At 38.0% G+C, this 23,064-nt stretch overlaps 1 protein-coding gene across 1 annotated transcript in view; it reads left to right on the top strand.

The window, feature by feature from the left end:
- CSMD3 (CUB and Sushi multiple domains 3) overlaps window positions 1–23,064 on the top strand; it is a 767,625-nt gene that overhangs the window by 338,295 nt on the left and 406,266 nt on the right. Inside the window, exon 11 of the mRNA XM_052787755.1 lies at window positions 15,296–15,417. Within this exon, the coding sequence (XP_052643715.1) occupies window positions 15,296–15,417 (122 nt within the window). The remainder of the gene's footprint in view (window positions 1–15,295; window positions 15,418–23,064) is intronic.

The raw sequence follows: 23,064 nt of genomic DNA, 5'->3' as shown, positions 1-23,064 counted from the left end.
GGAATTATTTCTTGCATTTTCACACATTTTTTTACCTATAACTATGTGCATATCTTCCAGTTTGATTGTCTTTTCATAACAGTAGGATATTTTTTACTCAGGTTATGTTTCTGAGCTATTGTAACCCCTGAAGGGTTACAGAAGCTGCCAAAGGACTTGCTCCTTATACTGTATTTGTGAATTGATTATTCCTGCTTTTGTGCTTTGTCCTATACTTGTCTCTACTGAATTGCATCCTATTTTAAAGTAATTTCTTCAATTTCTCATTTTTAATACTAATTATGTTTGCTAATATATTCACGGTCTTTCCCAGCTCTTTGTTAAATGCAGATTTAATAAGTATGCACTTCATTCTGGTGTCTAAGGTGTTAACGAAAATACTGAATGACCCTGACCCAGGACAAAGCTCTGTGAAATCTCATTCAGTTATTCTTTCCTTTTGACACTGAGGCAGTGATCAAATATCAGAAGTCTAGGCTGGAAAGGACATCAGGAAATCACCTGATTCGATGATTACCTAATCTAAGGCAAATCCTTAGATTAGGTAATCCATGGCTGTCTCAAGCCAAGTCTTCACTTCCAGTGAGGGAGTTTCTACCACTTCTTTCAGCAACCTATTCCAATGTTTAATAGTTCTTATGAGGGAGAATTTTTTTCTTATATCCAGATGGAATTTCTCCTGAAGAAACTTGTGCCTGTTACCTTTTTTCCTGTCCCGGTTTTGGCTGGGATAGAGTTAATTTTCTTTCTAGTAGGTGGTATAGTGTTACGGTTTGGATTCAGCATGAGAATAATGTTGATAACACACTGACATTTTCAGTTGTTGCTAAGTAGTGTTTAGACTAAGTCAAGGATTTTTCAGCTTCTCATGCAGCCAGCAAGAAGGCTGGAGGGGCACAAGAAGTTGGGAGGGGACACAGCCAGGGCAGTTGACCCAAAGTGGCCAACGGGGTATTCCATACCATGTGATGTCATGCCCGGTATATAAACTGGGGGGACTTGGCCTGGGAGGGATTGCTGCTTGGGAACTAACTGGGCATTGGTCAGCAAGTAGTGAGCAATTGCATTGTGCATCACTTGTTTTGTATATTCCAATCCTTTTAGTATTATTTTTGTCATATTATTATTTTTTTCATTATTATTTTCTTCCTTTCTGTTCTGTTAAACTGTTCTTATCTCAACCCATGAGTTTTACTTTATTTTTCCAATTCTCTCCCCCATCCCACTGGGTGCGGGGGGACTGAGTGAGCAGCTGCATGGTGCTTAGTTACCATCTGGGGTTAAACCATGACACCATGCATCCATGTGAAGAGTATCTCCATGTTTTCTATAACTACCTTTTAGATAGCAAAAGGCTGTGATTAGATACCTCCTTGAGGGTTCTGATCTTTAGGTTGAACAAACCCAGTTCCTTCAATTTTCTTCATCTGTCAAGTTCTCCAGTCTTCTTAGTGGCCTTCCACTGGACACTTTCTGATTTCTCAGTGTCTTTCTTAACCTGGAAGAACCACAAATGGACAGTATTCCATATATGGCCTAACAAGTACTGAGTAGGGCCGAATAATCACCCCCCTTTATCTTCTGGCTCTGTTCTTGCTGACACAGCCCAGGACAGTTTTCTTTGCTACCAAGGCACATTGCTGGATTTTGTTCAGCTTCCTGTCCACTAAGGCCCCAGATGCCTTTCAGCAGAACTGCTCCCCAGACAGTCAGCCCTCATCTGCACTGCTTCTGGGGCTTATTTTATTCCATGTGTAGGACTTCTTTACATTTATCCTTGCTAAAACTCATGTAATTCTTTTTGGCCCAGTCTTCCAGCTCACTGAGGTCTCTCTCTGTAGTGGCTCTTTCTTCTGGTGCAACTACCTCTCCTCCCTCTGCAGACTTGGTGAGTGTGCATTCACTCCCATCATTCAAATCAGCTTTAAAGATATTGAATACTATCACACCCATTACTGACCCATGAGGAACTCCACTCATAACTGTCTGCCAGTTTGACGTCGAGCCTTTAACCACCATCCTTTGAACTCTGCAGTATAGCTAGTTTTCCGAACATCTTGTGGTCTGTTGGTCCCAAACATGCTTTATGAGTTTGTGAGGCAGGTGTTGAATGATACTGTTGGACATTTTCCTAAATTCAAGGTAAATTATGTCTATAGTTCTCCTCTCATCCACTGGGTCTGTTTTTTCATCGTAGGAGGCAAACAGGTTGGTCCAGTTGGACTGGACTTCTGATATCCAGTCTTTATTCTGCTACCTGTCTTTCTCATGCCCTTTTTAGGGTCTTAAACTCTGTGAGGCTATGGTCATTGCAGCAAAGGCCAACACTGAGAGTCATGACACTAAAGAAACCTTTTTTATTTTTGAACAGTAGGTCTAAAAAGACAGAACTCCTGTTTGGCACATTCTGCACCCGTGTTAGGAAGTTTTCCAAAGTTTGCTACAGAAGTCTCCCAGATTGCTGTTGCAGCACAGTGTTGCTTTCCTAGCAAGTATCAGGGTAGTTGAAGTCCCCTAGGAGAAGTAGGGCCTGCAGACCCAAGGCTTCTGTGATTTATCAGGGGAAGGCTTGGTCCTGATCAGGAGGTCTGTAGCAGACACCTACCATGAGATCTCCTCTGATGGAGATCTTGCCAATTTTGAAACAAAGGCTCTCTAGGAACTGTCCTCTTGTCGTTGATAAACACCATGCACTCAACCCTCTCTTTTGCATAGAGGCCAACCACTCCTCTTCTACCGTTTCTGCATTTCCTGGATATCTTGTAACTGTCCACTGCAGTACTCCAGTCATGTGAGCTATCACACTGTGTTTTCTGTAATTCCAATGAGATCATAACTCTTACTTTGACTAAGCATGGAGTCCTGGTCTTGCTTGTTTCTCAGACTGCATGCATTGGCACACTGCAAAGTAGCTCAGGCAAGGACCATGTGTCTGAGCTGTCAAACGCAGCTCCTGAGTGGAGTGAGGACTAACAGGGCTTACCATAGCTCTTTGTCACACACGCTTTGCAGCAGGCTGATCCCAGTTTACAGCTGCACAACATCAGAGCTGCCTTTAAGCAAAATCAGCTGAGCCTCTAAGAGTGCGATAAGAAGTCATATGCAAGGTCCCAATAGTGGACAGCAAATTTTAGATTATATTAATGTCACAGAGTATTGTGTTTTCAAAGCTGAAAGAAAAATGTAGTGATGTTTTCTGTTAGTTGTGTAAAATGGAGGCAAAATCTATCATTGTCAAACTTTGATTATGGTGTGAAATCTAGCCACTTTCTTAGGGAGACTATTCCTCATATAGCTTGTTATTAGATATTCATCACATCATCTTACAATCATCAATTACGTCATTATTCTTAGGCAATTCAATGGTGCTTATTGATGTACAATATGCAGTTGTTATTGTTATTTTAACAAATTCAATATACTTCTAGTATTAATTCAGTATTAATTCACTTTCGCACATGTAGAATGACTACATCTTCCCGAGTACAGGTAATTATCAGTGAATCACATTAAGATGTTTAAGGAAATTCTTCTGAAGAAGAATTACAGATGTAAAATAATTTAATTTTTTGTGTGTGTTAGGTTATTTGCAAAGAACTTTTTTTTCTAACTTTTTAAAATTTGACATGCAGTGAGAAGAAGAAAAATCTCTTTGAGCTAACAAAGACTCATTAGATCTAGTGAAGAGATGTATTGCCTCATATTCTCGAAGCAGTGACAGACTTTTGACTTTATAGGCACTCCATCTCATCCACTTACCTCATGATTCATTCCCCAGTTCACAGGTACCACTTACTGGCATTTTTATCCTACTCATTTGCGTTTATTAACTCTCTGAAGTAATGTGAGAAAAACTTATGACAAAGGATGAAAAGAGGCCGAAAGACAACATTTTTCCATTTGCTAAAGGGGAAAAAATTCCATTATGGGCCCATATATTGTTTTGATTACAGTACTGTAAGACTGGTTACCCAGCAGAAGAATTACAAAGGAACTGAACGATTGATAAATTCTCTATTAGCTGATCCTCTCACCATTCCCAAAAACATGGTTAACATAGAGAAAACTTCTGCTATAGCATCTTCCATCCTCAGTAAAGATCCGCAGAAAAAATGAGAGATTATATTTTTTCCCCCAGTTAGAATACCAAGGCTTTACCATTTCCCTCCAAACCTGATCAAGTGCCAAGATAGTATTGATTGTACTGGTTATTTTCTGTCTGTTGGCAATAGCTATAAATTAAATAATTTTATACTAAGTTTTCAACACAATTGATTTTCATATTATTGGCCATGACAAGTTGCTTCAACAATTTTGGCCTCATCACAAGTAAAATGTTGTCATCCTTTTAAGAATTTTTTCTTTTTTCTTTTTTTAATTTTTTCTTTACTGTTTCTTCTACTTCCACATTTAAGTCATAGGTATAGTTCACATGAAGTAAACATTAGGACATGCAGTCCTACATTCTCTTTCAGAAACAAAACCAAAATTAAATAAGCTGTACTGTAATACAGAAGTACAGAAGAGTTGTATTTTTCCTAAACAAAGACTGGAGAATAAAGTGTATACTTAAATCTTAAATGATAAAAGCCTGTACTTCCTGATTATTTATGATTTTAAGTTTGTTTTAGAGTCATGTCGATAATTGAAACTGCAGTGCATACTATGTAGTCAGAGTTATTAATACAGAACTAATAACTGAAATACCATTAGCAAACTAAACATACTACTGTTTATATTGGCAGAGAAATTGAACTCTTCAAGCATAAGAAGATAGTTTTATTTAAAACTAACTCACAAAAAATTGCTGTCTTCAAGCTTTTAAACAGGGATGTCACTGTTGCCCTTGAATATTCCCACTGTTAAACATTGCACATTGCTGAAGTTAAAGAAATCAACTATGTTATACTGCAAAAGAACTTAGAAGAAAGGATTATGTTCAAGTAGCTTAAATATCATCCAGTATCTTAACTAATGGGGTGCAACATGAAAAATATTCCCTTTCTTAATTGGAATGATAAGTAATTGTGAATAGATGTAATAGCTACTTATAGGGAAGATTTGGGAAGACTCCTCAAAACCTCTGTGTTTTGGATTTACTTTAAAGCAATGGTCACCAAAAGCTCATTACTGTTAGTTTGTGTTTTGTACGTTGTAAGTGACTAACTTAAACAAGACTGGAGAAAACTATCTGTAAAAAATATGTATTTGTTGCTTCCTGCATATTGACATAAATGCCATATCTCAGTGTAATGTTAGGCAAACATAGATTTAAGAAACACCTCAGAGAGATGAAACGTATAAATGATGTCCTAAATTCAAAGACTGAATCAATCTGCTATTGTACCACCACTTGAAGAATATATTTTAAATGGGAATGTATAAAATATAACTTAAACGGTTTTGTAATACTTCTGTAAAGACATAGGTGTCAAAGTAAAAACCCATGAGTCAGTGAGAATATATCTTCTAAACCTATGTGGTTGTAAAGCTTTAAAAATATGTCCAATTACATTTAATGACTTCTACAGCCAGACTGGAAGAAGATTTTTACTAAACAATATGGACTGTTACAGTACTTATTATCTAGGAGGCCTGGTTTATATGCCTAACTCCCCTTTGCAGAGCTGGGCAATGAGAAAAATGAGAATCGAGCTGTTAAAATTCTTTACAAATGCCTATAAGATCTGAAAAGTGCCATGTAAGAACTAGGTATTAACATAGAGCTAGATAGTTAATGTTACCACATTACAGGAAACCTCAAAATACTGTAAGTCAGAGGCTATGGCTATATATTGTATTATTACATGATGTCCACATAAGTGTTTTACTATTCAATAGTCAATACTGAGTGGAAAAATTAACATAGTTTTAGCCAAATATAATCTATTATTTAAATTGATTTTTCTTGTTTTATTTGGAGATGGGGTGTTAGTGCTTCTTAGGACTCAAGCATGGCTAACAAAGTCAATAAATTTTTATACTCTTATCAAGAAACAAATTATCATCATCACCATTTAAGGGATAAGCAACTGTGGCAGAGTTAGAAAGTATGTCTGGTTCTGAGGTGGACATATGACTATTTTAAACAGGTTTGTCGTTCCACACATGGACACAAGTTCCATGGTGACACATGCAAGTGATGCAATTGGTTTGTAACTGAAATTTTTTTTTTAGGAAATAGATTATAATTGAAGAAAAATAAGGCCATAGGAAATAACAAACAGAATGGAATTTAGAAATTCAGAACTAGGAGTCTGGATTTCCCATTAAGAGAGATTAGTGTGTTCCACTCTGCTGGGAGATCTGTTTCACATAAGACTGTCTCGCCTCTGTAAAATCTAGTGAAAAAATTTAAAATAAAAATTTAATATTTGGCATGGTGAATGTCAGTAATTTGTTTTCCCTGCTGGTCATTGATAGTTTGTTGATGTTCTTCAAAGTATTTTAACAAGTTACCCAAAGCCTAATTCTGTCCAGCCCTTAAGAAAGGAGAGAGAGACTGTAAAAATTTCCAGAGGAAGAGTTTTCTGAAATACATATTTAGCAATTTATTTTCAGATAAGAGTTGTATACCGGCACTCTGATGTTTTCCAGTCTTATAAGAATGAACTACATTCTGTTCACTCTTCAATGACTCTTAGCTAAAATTCATAATTACTTGATACTAGTGAGAAAAAAAGGCATTATGTTGGCATTAAGCTCTTAAGTTCAATATATTAATAAAGAGAATTGCTTGCATACAGTTAGTATTTCTGTTCGGTTTGTTTAGTCTGTGCATAACTTGCACAGTATTGGATAAATTCTACAGTTGAATGCCATTTAATCTATCATGATTTTCTCTCAAGAAATCTCAAGATTTTATTTCTGGTAACTCAGTATCTCTTCCCAAATTGTAGGTTTTTCTTCTGAAGAGTAATAGTCAGTTGTGCCTTAGTAGCTAATCATCCCTTTCCTTTTCAGATTGGCAGAGCTTTGCTTGTTGTATGGAGGGCACACTGCAAGAAGAGTTACAGTTTGGAGGCACTAAATGAATATGTCTTGCTGCGGTGTTCTTGTGTGTCCTATAGACCAAAACAAATGCCTAGAATTCTCAAGAGAAATATGGGAATTAGTGACAGAATTAATTCGGATTTGCTCCTAAAAGAAGCTACCCTAGAAAAATAATAGAGTATTCTACCAAAAGAATCCCCCTTTTCTATTATATTCTACTAATACAAACTTGATATTTTTCAGTGTTCTTTTTCTGTTAAGCACTACCTAACAGCAGAGTTTTTAGGGGTTAAATCTTTGTCATTTTTTTCTTACGTGATAAACTTTTAAGATAGAGTGCTAGCAAAATTGGCTCTTTCTTTTCCAAGCATTTAAACAAAAGTGCTTTTAGTGTGTTAAATGTGCTCTGAACCCAGCTACTGAATTGGTCCTCTCAGGGGATTTGCAGTTTGCAAATTCTAAAAAAAGTTTTGATATGAGATTTCTACGAAGGTGTTCACCTCAGTCATGAGGAAAATATATAATAAAAATATATAATAAAAAAGTTTCATTGTTTCTGGGAAATATATGGCTGCTAGTGAACTCACAGACACCTTAGCAGTGAATTTCTCTCAAAACTTGCACTTTTGGCATCTGAACACTTTATTGGTCTGATTGTAAGTCGCCATCTTCTTGATAGTGATTAGTCAGGCACTGACCCAAGTTTATAGTAGCTTTGACTAATTGTATAGTAATCACAGGAGGTGCTGTTAGCTCTGCTTCTTACATAAAGCATTGCCAGTAAAGAATTGCTAGTAAAATATTTAACGATATTTAAAAAATATTAACATTAACATTTCTACGATAGTTGTGTTAAAGAGTAACAAAGTTTGGCAGAAAATAAACCCCCTTGCATTCCAGCTTGTCCTCAGATATCAGAGGGTCTGGCGGCAGCTAGGCTTAGATTCTGAGTGGTGTTGAATTCAGCACTGTAAGTCTGGTTGCATTCAATATATTGAACTATCACGATTACAGATGCACTAATAGTGAACTGTACTTTTAGTTTAGTTGTGTTCAATGAACTATCACGGCCAGACTTAAGGAGTGTGGTTGTGTTCTACAAACTATCATGGCTAGATTTTAATGAATAGTACAGCTTATTAAAGCAACAGTACAGGTTCTTTTGGATTGTCAGTGATAACTACACTGTCTGCAAAGCATGTGCAAATAATAATACAGTTGACTACCAGCACATTAAATTATGGAAAAACTCTGTAGAGATTTCTAAGTTTCCCAGGGAAGCACTTGGTACAACCGAGGGTTTGAATCTTACCTTATAGGTGTCCCTATGGGGGGGGAAGAGAGGTTCAGCCTGTCGACCGATCCCAGAAGTCAGCGATGTCCTCCTGTCATGGTTCAACCCCAGCCAGCAGCTAAGCACCACGCAGCCACTCACTCACTTCCACCCCACCCAGTGGGATGGGGGAGAAAATCGGGAAAAGAAGTAAAACTTGTGGGTTGAGATAAGAACAGTGTAATAGAACAGAAAAGAAGAAACTAATAATGATAATGATAACGCTAATAAAATGACAACAGTAATAATAAAAGGATTGGAATATACAAATGGTGCACAATTCAATTGCTGACCACCTGCCAATTGACACCCCGTTAGTCCCCGAGCGGCGATCCCCCCACCCCCACTCCCCCCCAGTTTATATTCTAGATGTGACCTCACATGGTATGGAATACCCTGTTGGCCAGTTTGGGTCAGCTGCCCTGGCTGTGTCCCCTCCCAGCTTCTTGTGGCCCTCCAGCCTTCTTGCTGGCTGGGCATGAGAAGCTGAAAAATCCTTGAATTTAGACTAAACATTACTTAGCAACAACTGAAAACATCAGTGTGTTATCAACACTCTTCTCATACCTAACTCAAAAACATAGCACTGTACCAGCTACTAGGAAGACAATTAACTCTATCCCAGCCAAAACCAGGACACCTCCCAACTTGTCTATGATGGGATCTTCCCTAACATTCCTCCTCTCTTAAGCCCTTTTATACTGTCTTATTTTTAGGTGGAGCTTGAGTGACTCTAGTCATTCATACTTTTATTATGACTGGTGTAAAATCTCCTGGCTTTACTTTTAAAGATACATTCTAGAGAAAATTCAGAGCGCATGCTCAGTGAGGGGTGGTTGCACCTTGATGGCAGGTAGCTTTTGGGATGGAGGTGTGTTTTGGTATTATAATGAGATTATAATGGGCAAAGTTCACCCAGAAAACATGATTTAGCATGTCACTACTCCAGAACTGGGCACTTATATAAATCAGAAGTAAGGCCATAGTGTTGACAGAACCTCTATTATTTCACCTTGCTTCAGTGGATTCAGTGCAGGGACCTTCCATTCTTGTTCCAGTAGTTCCAGTTCCCCAACCCTGCAGTGATATCACAGAGCCTGGCTGCAGTGTCTCCACTCCGCTCCACCCTCCATGTTGTTTCTCTTAGAATCAGCATACCAAGCTCCCCTGGTGTTGCTAACATCTAAGGTTGCAGGTTATGTTGCTTAGGGAATTATTATGGAACAGATTTCTTGTATATCCACTGCATTCCACCCTGGAGGTTTACCTTCCCTTAAGGGGGGGTGTGTGTGTCATATTGATAAGTCACCTCCTGCAATCATTCCACAGCAATTAGACTTCAGGCGTAACTTTTTATTAAAAATTTCCATGCCTTGTTAAATACTACATTCAAAGTGTCTATATTCATTACATATTTTTTATACATTCTTTAGAATGGGACAGAACTTCATTGTCATATGTTTAGTTCAGTGGTCTCCAAACTTTTTTGATCAAGTACCCATATCAGTAAAAGAATTTCTGAGCACATCTCACCAATATATGTTTATGTATTTATAGTTATATACATGTACTATGAAAGTTCTAATGTTTTCTTCCTGCACCGCAGTGGGTTATCTTACACAGTCCCTGGGGTGCACGCACCCCACTTTGGAGACCGCTGGTTTAGTTTACATTTTGGAACTTTCCTTCAGATCCACAAAAATGTCTAAGAGAACTGTGTCTATCTTGAAATGTGTGTTCTGAATCTCTAGAAATTGTCCATCAAAAGTGATGCTATTCTGAGCCAGATCATCAGCCTTCTTTAGCTTCAGATTCTTGTACAACGGAGCATAGTGGGGAAAAAAAAGAAAAAAAACCCAACCAACCAAACAAAAAAAAATAGCTTTGTTCATTATCCTGAATTGTATCATTAAAAGAAATCCCTTCCTCTTTAATTATCACTTTGAAAGGTGTTCTGGGCAGGCAGTGACACATACATGACTTTTGCTGAAACCTAGTGTGATGCAATTGTTAGCTAAGAGATTTTCTCAGGACCCTGAGGGGCACCAACAGCCCTTCCTGGTGCTCCCCAGCTCCACCTAAGCAAATGTGAAAATAAAAGACCTTCTTGATCTGGAAAATTTCAGTTAGATTTTTTTTTTTGGCAATATTGGGATTTGTTTACTGCTCCATATGCTTTTAGTACACTACTTAGATCTATTTTTTTAATTCTATACTGTATTCTTTTTATTATTCTAAAATATGTCATTGCTGTACAGTGTGAGCAATAGCAATGACAAAATTTACTGTGAGACATGCTGTCTGAATAAACCTGTGTAGTATCCAGAAGTAATTTCTGAATAGCAGCAGCTGTCAGATATAAACAGTGGGGTTTTTTTAAGAACTTTTCTTTTTCTTTGGAACTCACAATAGATAAGACTAAACTTCTAACATACCTCCTTTTACTCTTTTGAAGTAAGGTATAGCCAAAATATACTCATTATTTTGCTAACCGTGAGCTTCTAGTTCTCACAACCTAGTTAAATCTACAAAAGGTGAAGCCTTACAATTATCTGCTAATTATTTTCACGATGAACACATATGCATTGGTAGAATAAGTTTCTCTCTTTCAGAAAGTCTTTTGTAATTACAAGGGAAATAGAGAAATAGACACCTCAAGAAGTTGGATGTTTTAAGTGTGTGAGGCAAGGATATATATATTTACAAAGGAAAAATCTTTACTGACACCAGAGACTTTTTAATTTATAAAGTTATACTTGTTTTTAAAGTGCTACATCAGATTTTTGTCTCCTATGGTTTTGTAAAGCTCCATTAACTACCATGGTTCTCTACTTATTTAAAATGAGAGAGGTTAAATTTCAGCTATTCAAAATGTATTATATAGGTCAGAAAAGAAATCATATTCCATAAGGAATATTTCTTCCTTCCCACCTTTGATCATATTAGTTTTCTGATACTTGCCAGTTACAACTACAGAGTTGCTATCCTACATGTTTTTGTGCAAGCTTCGTAACTGCATCTCTGTATGTATCATCTTTGCTTAGCTAAATTACCTGCCATACTGATCATGTTTTTTTCTTTCTTCATACTAATCTCAAATATAAAATTCATGTGAATCTCTGAAGTTAATAGCAAAACTCATAATAATTTCTGAAGAGCAGATTGGAGTATTGGAATGGAAAAAGCTTTCCTCCAGTTTACTGATTTCTGTCTCCAATGAAGAGCTGATTCCATGCTTAGAGGACAGTGAGGTCTTATGAGTTGTTTTTGTCTGTTACATGTAAAATGAATTAATGATCTTTTTTCTGTGTTCACAATGTGTCTGAAATCAGATATGGTACTGTAAGAAAATAAAAATTTTCTGTTCAAATAAATGTAGTGACTTAGAAATATAAAAACCTTATTAACTATAAATGGTAAATGAGGTGTGTTGTAATCTGCTTCTAGAGAGGTGTAGTAAAATCCCTATTTTATGAAAAATATTAAGGATCAAATTTTGTAGGTCTCATGTCTGCATTTTACTGAACTGTTACTACTTGAGTAAGTAAAGTAATTGATTGGGTTCAATATGCATCTGCGACCATAAGCTTTTAGTATAAATTAGTTTGGTTTTGAAGATGTTAGACACCCATGTCTCTATGCTTGTGTATTTCCAAATACTGTATAAAATATTCAGAAGCACAATCAGAACTAATCTTCAAACACATGAATTATCTGCATAGGAATAGTAATCTAATTCATGCCTTTAAATGAATTCCAAAAAAGAAAACAAATTCTTGATGAAAAATAATGAACCAAAGCTGGGACAGAAAGCTCCAAAGACACAAGAGTAAGCTGGAAAGGAACTGATCTGTTCTTTAATAATGATTATTTTCCTGATATTCACGCTTATTTCAATTTCTTCAAAACACAGCAACTCAGATTTCAATTAATGATTTGAAACTAGCTTGTATTGCTACAATCTTGACTTGAAGTAGTAACCAATTAATTTTGTCAGATTAAGGCATCAAATATGTCTATATTCAAAGAGGTTTCTTATGTCAGAAGGATCTATTCATGGTGAATGAATCCAAATGATCTGAATGCCTGTGGAACTTCTGTTCATCGTTGTATTTTGTAAACAGGTAGCCAGTCACCCATGGAAGTGATAGCTAAGCAATATCAAGATTGTACGGCAGAGTTCTCAAATCCTTAAAATAAGTAGGGACAGATTCAAGAAGTCCAGGAAAAGGTGTTATGTGATGTTAACTTACTGTTAGATATATTTTTTTACAATTTTGCAACTTTCAGCTTATCTGTAAACTCTTCTCATGTTAGACAGACTTACTCATCTGAATTGTTGTGTAAATCAATTGTCTGAGGCAGTACTTCCAAAATCCAGTGGAAACAGTTTACTTTTTTCATCTACTTTACTTACTCTTTGCAGTGTTGTAAGAATCAGCATGACCAACTACTTGAATTCAGATGGGTTGTCAAAGAATGTCTTAAACCAAAAGACATAGGAAGTATTTACAATTTTCAATAATTAAGCAAAAAGTTTATGTAGACCACTTGTTATGTCTCTGAGAGATTTTTCTAATAATCAATAATAGCTAAACAAAAATTTATCTTATTTTTACAAGTATATACTACACTGCCTGTACCCTGCAGCACTTTAAAGGTTGCAACGATTGACAACAAGTCTTCATGTGCTTCACGCAAAATCAGAGACAGAGACAGGGAACCAGTGATACTTGTTGAGATAAAGACCACAGGTAATGCGATAAAAGCAAAAATGTGGATATTGAAGGAGAAAATACAGTATTGAGGTTCAGAGGCAAATATAAATTGCTGGATAAAGAAATCACAGAAGAATTTTTTTATTGTCTTTTATTGGCAAACTATGGATTATAGACTTGAACATAAAATATTAGTATATTAGAATATTATACTGTTATATTTTAGTAGAACATTGCTGTCACTACAGTTACTGCTGAACAGAAAGTACTCTGATATTCACCAAAAAACACAGATGTCTTTTGTTCACCTGTCACTTGACAAATGCAGTGACATCAATCATATATAGCTATTTAAACCCTAAAGGTGTACATTTTTCTCCCTTTAACTCCAAAGAAATTCAATATTAACTCATAACATTTCAGTATTTTATGTTGTAGTATCAGAAGCTTTCCTAAACTGTAAATAAGTATAGCTAATAGCTTCATCTTTGCAGCTTCTTATAGTTGTATTTTCCAATGAATGAAGATTCATATTTTAATCACTTCTTTCTTCCTCCTTATCCAGACTTTACAAAGTGATTGGTTTAATTTGTGTTGTTGTTTTTTTTTTTTTTTCTTCTGGATTTCAGATTATGGTACTGAAAGCAAATGTCTGTTAGGAATATTTCAAATAAGTATGAATAATAGAAATTAGTAGTCAAAGACTTAGGTTTCATCAGGACCATTCCACTATAGAATGACATGGCTTTCTTTTGAGACCTCCACTACATGGCTACTCTGAGAAAAGGCAGCAAACGCAACTACCACAGCATACACACAAGGAGATGTGCTTTACGTCCCAACTCTTTCCCAAAGGATGGACTCACATTCAGGTGGAACAGCAGATTGTCTAGAACACTTCCTGACTTTCTTCCCAGAGATATGAGCTGAAAGTGTCATACAGTTTCTTATTAAAAACAAAGACGAAAAGCTGTGCTTGGCATTAGTCTCACTCATGACCTCAGAGGCTTCAGCTACTGATGATAAATGAGGAGCCTTCCTCTTGTCAACCTCCTCTTTCCTTGTTTTCAGGCTTCTGGTGTGGCTTTGAACAGACTCTTCACCAGAGTATTGCTTCTCTGAGGGGTAAAAGTGGTGCAGGTTGGGTGGAAATAGTGACATTCCTTTGGGAGGCTAATGGGAGGGAAGGAGCAAGCCTTCATCCAGCAGCAGCTGAATCTTCCTGTATTCAGTATGGATCACATAAACACGCTTTGTGAAAGTACAGTACAACTGTATGGTAATTTCACATCTTAGTGTGAATTTTTTTATTCAGTTAAGCAAGATGGTCTGTCAGAATACAGAGGACGCAATAATTCTTTAGCTTCTGCAGTTTATTTGTGGTGTCATAATAATCACTGGAGAAATAGGATAAGCTCATGTTTAGCTTAGGTTGCTTGTCAGTTCTACAGCTTCATACAGGAAAAGTTAACCAATACTGCATTCAGCAAAGATCTGAATATCAAAGAACCGACAATAAAACTTTTATTGACTCCAGCAGACTATGAATTTAGTGCCTTAAAAATGTCATTCACAAGCAGAAAGGACATGGTTTATGTGCTTTGCGTTATTTGTGATGTGAGATGCAACCTACAGTAAATAGGGATATCAGTTTGTTTCTATTTAAGGTATGCTACTGTAAATAACCATACAGACTTTGATTTGTAAATAAATGCCTTTTGTAGTCTTTAAAAATAGATAACACTGTTTTGTGTAAGTCTAACTTTTACAAGTTTCCTTTATAGTTTTTGGTGCTTCAGCTATTGATTCAGTGGGTTGGACAGTGGTTGCAGCAGAAAAAATGCTGACATACCATATACCAACACACATGCACAAGAAAGACACAGTTATAAAAGTGTTCTACTTTGTGTTCTACTATATAAACTCTTGTCTTTCTTGACATTAGTGAAGGTAATTGCATAAGTTACTTACTGAAGTGTTTTAAAAATAAATAGAGCAGTTTCTCTTAATGTAGTTACTCTTTACTTCAAATACTTTTTTTTTTTTTAAGATTATAAGCTTGGACACGAGAAAGTCTACTTTGTCAGAATAACTAAACATGAATATTCTATTGTCTTGTATGAGGTGGTTCTATTTTTGATCAATGGTATTTTAATCCTTCACATCTTGATTAATATAAGTTAGAGCTTGGTTTATGAATCTGCTACATGTATTTTGTATGTGAATTAAAAGGTGAACTTTCTTTTTGCAGTCAAGACTTGTGGATCCAATCTTCAGGGACCTGGAGGCACTTTCACATCACCCAATTTTCCATTCCAGTATGACAGCAATGCTCAATGTGTGTGGGTCATCACAGCTATCAATACTAATAAGGTAAGTTTAAAATTCTGGCTTTGCTTTAAAAAAACCCATCCATGTAGACCATGACATTTTTCACTAATATGATTTATCTCTACAGTCTAGCTGCTGTACTTGGTACATTGCAGACATTTCTAAGAAATGGCTGATATTAGATGGGTATGGACAGATGTTAAAACTTGTTGTTTCCCCTAAGAGTGTTTTGCTTTTTGTATGCCAAGTAGATGCTGTCGTGTTTTTATGTGATTCTCTAAAATAATTCCTAGAAGCAACTACCCAATGGTATGAAGCAGTGTTATGGGTCCACTAATATTGTGTTATAATCAATAGAGCTGTTTTGTGTATAAGACTGTTTATGTCATGTTTGGCCTTAGACTATGTGAGACATCACTGAAGTTCATGAATTCACTTTCCCTTCATGAAGGTCTGTTCTAAAGTTGTGTAATTTATTTCATTGTCTGAACCACTGTATTAAAATCCCGTATACTTTATACCTACACTTTAAACCAAAAGTACTGGGAGTTCTGATAATGCCAGATGAGTCAAAGTACAGTAATAAAGCTAAGTTATGACACCAGTTGTCTTTAAATTCAAGAGCTAGGCACCTGGCAGCAGTGGCTATATTGTATTTCCAGGTGTATCATTTTATCTGAACTGAGTGTAATGGACTTGTTTAGATGTAATAAAATAAAAATTAGCTGTACAGCTCAGGAATGTTTTATAAAGGACTATCAACATCCTGTGTTTGCTGGTACAGGGGTATATTCTACCTCCTAATTTCTGTTTTATGTTGCCATCTGCATCACACTCCATTAATTGATCAGAGAGGCCTAGAAGCCCTACGCCTTTACACCTGAGTTTATCAGAGGACTCAGTGAAAACCTGATTACATTTTAGAAGCCATTTAGCTACATTGGTGCATTTCTCCCTCTAATCTTACAAAGTCCTGTGTGGAAGCCATCCTTATGTTCCACTTCGGAAGAAGAAAAAAAGTATATTTAATGAAGTGATTAGAATATTCATATTGAAGATGGTAGATGTGTTTTCAGGGGGAGGGAGGGTTGGCTGTTTGTTTTATCCTTGTTCCAAGGACTGCTATTCCAATTTATCCAATTTATAGATCATCAAAAATGTGTCAAGAGTCCTTGAAAGATGATGCAGTCTCTGTCCCACAGATGGGCAAAAAGTTCAAAAGTAATAGTTAAGATCCATTTTTCTGGTCCAAAGAAGCTTCATATTTTTATTCCTTTAATCAAAAACTGTTAGTGAGCAAGATGAAATCTGTGCACAACCAGAATTTCTGAAGGAAAGTTCTGTCAAATGTGGCAGTAGGTAGAATTTAATATCATATTGTTTGAGAAAATTAAACACAGCTCTTACACTTTGAACAAGTGCTATAAATGGCTTGAAAACCACCACTAAGCTGTTGTATAGAATAAATTTAAGACCTTTTTGGCCATATTTTGAATAAAATAGTTTCCTTTCTTAAATGCAGAAAGGGCATGTCTACATAACAAAAAAGACAAATAAGATTTTATACATTCTACCAATGGTAGAAGCAAAACTTCAAGCTCACAGACAGGTATGTATCTACTGGTAAATCACAGGTAACTGCAGGTTTAAGATATTAATGACTTGAAGAGTGTTAAGGATTACACTCGGGCAGAGGTATTTGTGTCTTAAGGTATTTGTGTCTTAATGCTGCCTTCCTCCTCCCTCCCTTCCAATTCACAACATGGTGATGCAGTGTTATCTTCAAAACCTCAGAACTTTGTTTCAACCAAAAGTATTTTTCACTGGAGTTTTCAAAACCATTATTCCTCAGTATTATTTTCCTTCCAAATTTCCAGTTTCTGCTTTTAAGGAACTTTGTATTTAAAGCTGAGTGCAGAAAATTAAGAAGTGAACAAATGCTTTGTCTCTGGTTGTCAGTGTGGTTCTCAGAGTTACAGAATGATTGAGGTTGGAACGGACCTCTGGACATCATCTAGTTGAACTCCCCTGCTCAAGCAGGGCCACCTAGAGGCAGTTGCCCAGATGGTCTTTGAATATCTCAAAAGACGGTGACTCCAGAACCTCTCTGGGCAACCTATGCCAGTGCTTGGTCACCCTCACAGTGAAAAACTGTTTCCTGATGTTCAGATGGAACTTGCTGTGTTTTGGTTTGTGCCCATTGCCTCTGGTCCTGTCACTGGGCACCACTGGAAAGAGTTTGGTTCCATCTTCTTTACGTCATCCCTTCAGGTGTTTATACACATTAAAATCCCCCTGAGCCTTCTCTTCTCTAGGCTAAGCAAGCCCAGCTCTCTCAAGCTTTCTGTATATGAGAGATGCTCCAGTCTGTTAATCATCTTAGTGTCCCTTCGCTGGACTCTTTCCGGTAGCTGCATATCTCTCTTGTACTGGGGAGGTGCAGTTGTTAGGCTTGTTTTCCTTTCTCTCAAAATGCTTAAGAGATCAAGTTATTCCATGTGTATAAATTCTAGTTCAAATGAAAATGAAATAAACCCCCTCTTTAGTCAGTGGTCATGCCTGCAATAGTTCAAATACAAGGTTTTTAAAAGTTATTTTATGTTGCTTTTTTTTCTGAAACTGTAAATACTACAAAATAGCATATTAGCATAGCATGAAAACTGTCACAGGTCCTGATTAGTAAAAATATGTAAGCATACACCCAGTTTTAATATTTGGGGATGAACCAGAATTCATAGGTTGAACCTATGCTGGTTCACTAAAATATTTCAGTGCATGCATGGTTCAGTTTGATTTGATTAGTACTTATGTATTACATTTACATGGTAAGGTTTTGGTAGTGGGGGGGCTGCAGGGGTGACTTCTGTGAGAAGAGATCAGGAGTTGCCCCCATGTTGGACAGAGCCAGTTCTAGCTGGCTCCAAAACAGACCCACTGCAGGACACAGCTGGGCAAATCAGGCAAGCTGGTGGCACCCCTGTGATGACATGTGTAAGAAAGGGTAAAAAATGCTGTGCAACAGCAGCTGAAGGAGAGGAGTGAGAATATGTGAGTGAAACAACCCTGCAGACACCAAGGTCAGAGAATAAGAAGGGAGAGGAGGTGCTCCATGTGCCGGAGCAGAGATTCCCCTACATCTTGTGGAGAAGACCATGGTGAGGCGGGCTGTCCCTCTGCAACCCAGGGAGGTCCATGCTGGAGCAGATATCCACCCTGCAGCCCATGGAGGACCCCACAGCGGAGCAGGTGGATGTGCCCTGAAGGAAGCTGTGACCCCGTGGAAAGCCCATGCAGGAGCAGGTTTCTGGCAGGAGCTGTGGCCCGTGGAGAGGAGCCCACACTGGAGCAGGTTTGTTGGCAGGACTTGTGACCCATATCATACCCAGATAAAAATGCTTGTGTTGTTTTGTAAAAGAAAAGTCTTCTGAACTTTTTCAACTGCTGCTTATTGAAAGGTGTAGTCTTACATTCTGCTTAAATTTGAAATATTTCAGGACAGTTGAACAACTTCCATGTAGGAAATTTACAATCGATTTATAAAAAAGTTAACTCTGTAAGAATGTTTTACCCGAATATTTTAAAAATAAAAACTAAATACTGAAGTAATACTGACATTTATTTTACTGTGGTTGTGGAAAATCAAAGAGCAAACTATGAATTAGCCTAACCTAAACAGTACATTACTGACTTATATTGAACTTGCTGGCCATGAGGACCCCCACTGCCTTTTCTGCAAAGCTCCTTTCCAGCCAGTTGCACCTGAGTGTGTACTGGTGCATAGGGTTGTTCCTCCCCAGAAGCAGAAATTTCCATTTCCCTTTGTAGAACTTTGTGAGGTGCCTGTCAGACTGTTTCTCCAGCCTATCAAGGTCCCTCTGAATGGCAGCACAACCCTCTGGTGTATCATCCACTCCTCACGGTTCTGTCATCTTAAAACTTGCTGAGGATGCACTCAATACCATCATCAAGGTCATTAATGAGAATGTGGAACAGGATTGCACCCAGTATTGACCGCTGGGGTACATCAAGAGTGACTGGCCTCTAGCTAGGTTTCTTACCTCACTGTACATTCATCTACCCATACTTCATCAGTTTGTCTTTAAGAATGTTATGGAAGACAGTGTTGAAAACCTTACTGAAGTTCAAGATCATCATCCACTACTCTCCACTCATCCACCAAACCAGTCATCTTGTTGTGGAAGGCTATCAGGTTGATCAGCATGATTTCCCCTTCATAAATCCATGTGTGCTACTGTCAGACATCCTCCTGTCCCTAATGCGAATGGAAATGGTGTCCAGGAGGATTTGCTCCATCACCTTCCCACAAATCAAGGTGATGCTGACTGGCCTGTATGTAGTTCCCCAGATACTCTTTCTTGCCCTTCTTGAAGATAGGAATGGAATTTTCATTCTTCCAGTCCTCAGGAATCACTTCCTGATCACCACGACCTTTCAAAGATGATCAAGAGTGGCCTCACAATGACATTGGCCAGCTCCCTTAGGACCCATGTGTACAGCCCTTCAGACACCATGGACTTGTGTATATCCAATTTGTTTAAATGTTCCCTAACTTGATCCTCCTCCAGCAAGAATTAAGTCTTCCTTACTCCAGACTTGCCCTCTGATTTCAGGGGCCTGGGATTCTTGAAAGCAAGTCTTATCAGTGAAGACAGAATTGAAGAAGTTATTCAGTACATTGGTCTTTTCAGTGTCCTTTGTCACCATGCAACCTGCCCCATTCAGTGGACAGCCCGTTTTCTGTCATCTACCTTATGCTGCTGACATACCTGTAGAAGCCCTTCTTGTTCATGTCCCTTGCCAGACTTAACCCCAGATGGGCTTTGACTTTCCTAGAAATATCCCTGCATGCTCAGAGGAGTGTCTCTGTACTGCTGGCTGTCCTGATCCTGATCCCATCTGTCTTATGCTTCCATTTTACGTTTGAGTTTAGTCAGTTAATGAATTGAATTTAGTTAATTCATGCAGGCCTACTAGTACCTTTGCTTGTTTTTCTGTTCATTGGGATGAACCATTATTGAGCTTGGAGGTAGCGATCCTTGGAAATCAATCCGGTCTCTGGACTGTTCTTCTCTCCAGAAGAATCCCATCTGCATGGGATTCTTGAAGACAGAATCCTGAACAAAGTCTGTTCTCCTGTCAGGGTAGTGTTCCTGCCTTTTGCCTTGCCTCCCTCCTTTCAGGATCCTGAACTCCACCATCCCCTGGTCACTGCAGCTGAGGCTGCTCTAACCTTTACATTCCCAACCAGCTCTTCCTTGTTTGTAAGCATGAGGTCCAGCAGAACATGTCCCCTTGTTGGCTCTCGATCACCTGTGTTGGGAAGTTGTCATCAATACACTCCCTAAATGTCCTTGATGGCTTGTGCCCTGCTTTGTTGCCCTCCTACGAGATATTGGGGTGGTTGAAATTCCCTGTGAGGATCAGTACCTGTACATGTGAGGCTTCTCCAACAGTATATGATGGAGGAAATTCATGGACAGTTTTCCCACTTCTAGACTGTCTTAACATGGTTTCCACCCATTTTGTAGTATACATCAAGCAAGTGATTTTTGCCACCGTTTTATCCATGGCTACTCTGGAATCAACCAAAACTTTGTTGATCAAAAATAGCAAAGCTATGGTTCCAGGGAACTGCCTGAAAGAACATTCAAGAAAATCGTGCCTCTCTGTGGTACTCTAAAGGTGCAACAGAATTTAAAGTTCTCTGCTTTGGTCTGAACTGTGATTCTCATATTTCTAACCCCTTGGGTCCATAGGAAACATTCTTGTAAATAACTGCACAGAAATGAGAATACGGATTTCTCAGTGTGAACTCCACTTCATTACATCACTCACATCTAGTAAGGGAAATAATACTTGAATATCTTGTGGGATGTTGTACAAACTAATCAATTAGGTTTTGGACCATGCTGTGAATTGTTGGTAATTTATTCTGACATTAGGTAATGGAACCTTGTAATTTTATGTTTATATTTTGAATATACTAAAAAAATCTTTGTATTTTCATGGCTTAATTCCCTTGCCCAGAAGCAGTGCATTTTTTGTACTGCTTTTCTCCTAAAAATTTAAAACTTGTTTTCCTTTCCTTGTTTCAGTATCAGATCAGATGCTTGAGCAATATTTCTTACCAATAAACAGCTGGAAATATTGTTTATAACTTTATAGTATCACATTTGGTTTATTCTGTCTCAGATATGAACCATGTGCACAGAAAACAGGTTGCAGGCTGAATTTTACAGTTACTTGCATATTGCTCCAGACCAGTCTTTTTTTCAGCTTCTGTTATGACCTATTCTTTATGGGACTAGTAACATAGAGTTGGTTTATCCATAGACTAACAGCCCTTTTTAAAGGGAGATAGCAGTTTGCAACCTCTGAGGTGGAAAAGAGAAGTCCAGAGCAGAAGACTTATTTTATTTAGAGATTTATGTAGGAAAACCTTAGGTAGAGGAAGCTAATAATTTCTGTTGGGCTTAATGAAACCAGAGATTTTTATATATACATTTAAGCAACAGGAAAAAAAGTTTTTTTCACACTGGAAGACTGATTCAGTTAATATCAACCAGATAAAAAATAGAGAAAAGGATTTTCCGTGAAAGCTGCTTCAACACAAGCCATGATAACTTTATCTACTTGTTTTTAAAAAAAGAAAGTGTCTTTAAATTTCCCTGCACTAAATACCTACAATATCTTGTCTGACAAGAGTAAACACTGGGTGGATTGATTTAGCATTTTTGCTAAAGCTGGCAACCATCACAATTTGATGTTCTAAAACATTAAATGTCATTTCTTGAACTTAAACAATTATCATCATGAAAGCACTTTCATATTGTTATAAACATTGCAAGGTTTTCTGTATTGTGTTGTCTGAGTGACAGAACCTCATTTTGCATGTTTTATTGCTTCCATAACTCAAATATCTGCTGCTGCTTGTAGTGACACAAATTCTGCAGCTGTTCCTTGACCTTTTTCAGAAAATCTTTGTTGTTAATTTTAAAAGACAGAATGAATGATTGTCGTGGTTTAAACCCAGCCAGCCGGTAACAGAGCACCACAAAGCTGCTTGCTCACTCCCCGCCACCCCAGCCCCCCTGGTGGGATGAGGAGAAAATATAAAGAAAGGCTTGTGGGTTGAGACAAGGACTGGAAGGGATCATTCACCAGTTATGGTCATGGGCAAAAGACAGACTCAATTTGGGGAAGAAACAAAATCAATTTAATTCACTACAAATCAAATCAAAACAAGGATATTAGGAAGTAAACCCAAACCTTAGAACACCTTCCCCCCACCCCTCCCTCCTTCCCACCTCAACCCCACTCCCGGTTCTCTCTCCCTCCTCCCCCCGGCGGCCCAGGGGAACAGGGAATGGGGGTTGGGGTCAGCTCCCCACACCTTGTCTCCGCCGCTCCTTCCTCCTGAGAAGGACTCCTCACTCCTCCCCTGCTCCACTGTGGGGTCCCTCCCACGGGAGACAGTCCTTCACGAACTTCTCCAACGTGAGTCCTTCCCATGGGCTGCAGTTCTTCATGAACTGCTCCAGCGTGGGTCCCTTCCACGGTGTGCAGTCCTTCAGGCACAGACTGCTCCAACGTAGGTCCTTTCTGCAGGCCGATCTTCAGTCACAGGCTGCTCCAGTGCAGGCTTTCCTGTGGAGTCACAGCCATCTT

The sequence above is a fragment of the Harpia harpyja genome, chromosome 5 (assembly GCF_026419915.1).
Source record: "Harpia harpyja isolate bHarHar1 chromosome 5, bHarHar1 primary haplotype, whole genome shotgun sequence".
Classification (NCBI taxonomy): domain Eukaryota; kingdom Metazoa; phylum Chordata; class Aves; order Accipitriformes; family Accipitridae; genus Harpia; species Harpia harpyja.
Note: the sequence above shows the minus strand (reverse complement) of the source record. Positions and strands in the feature narration are given on the sequence as shown.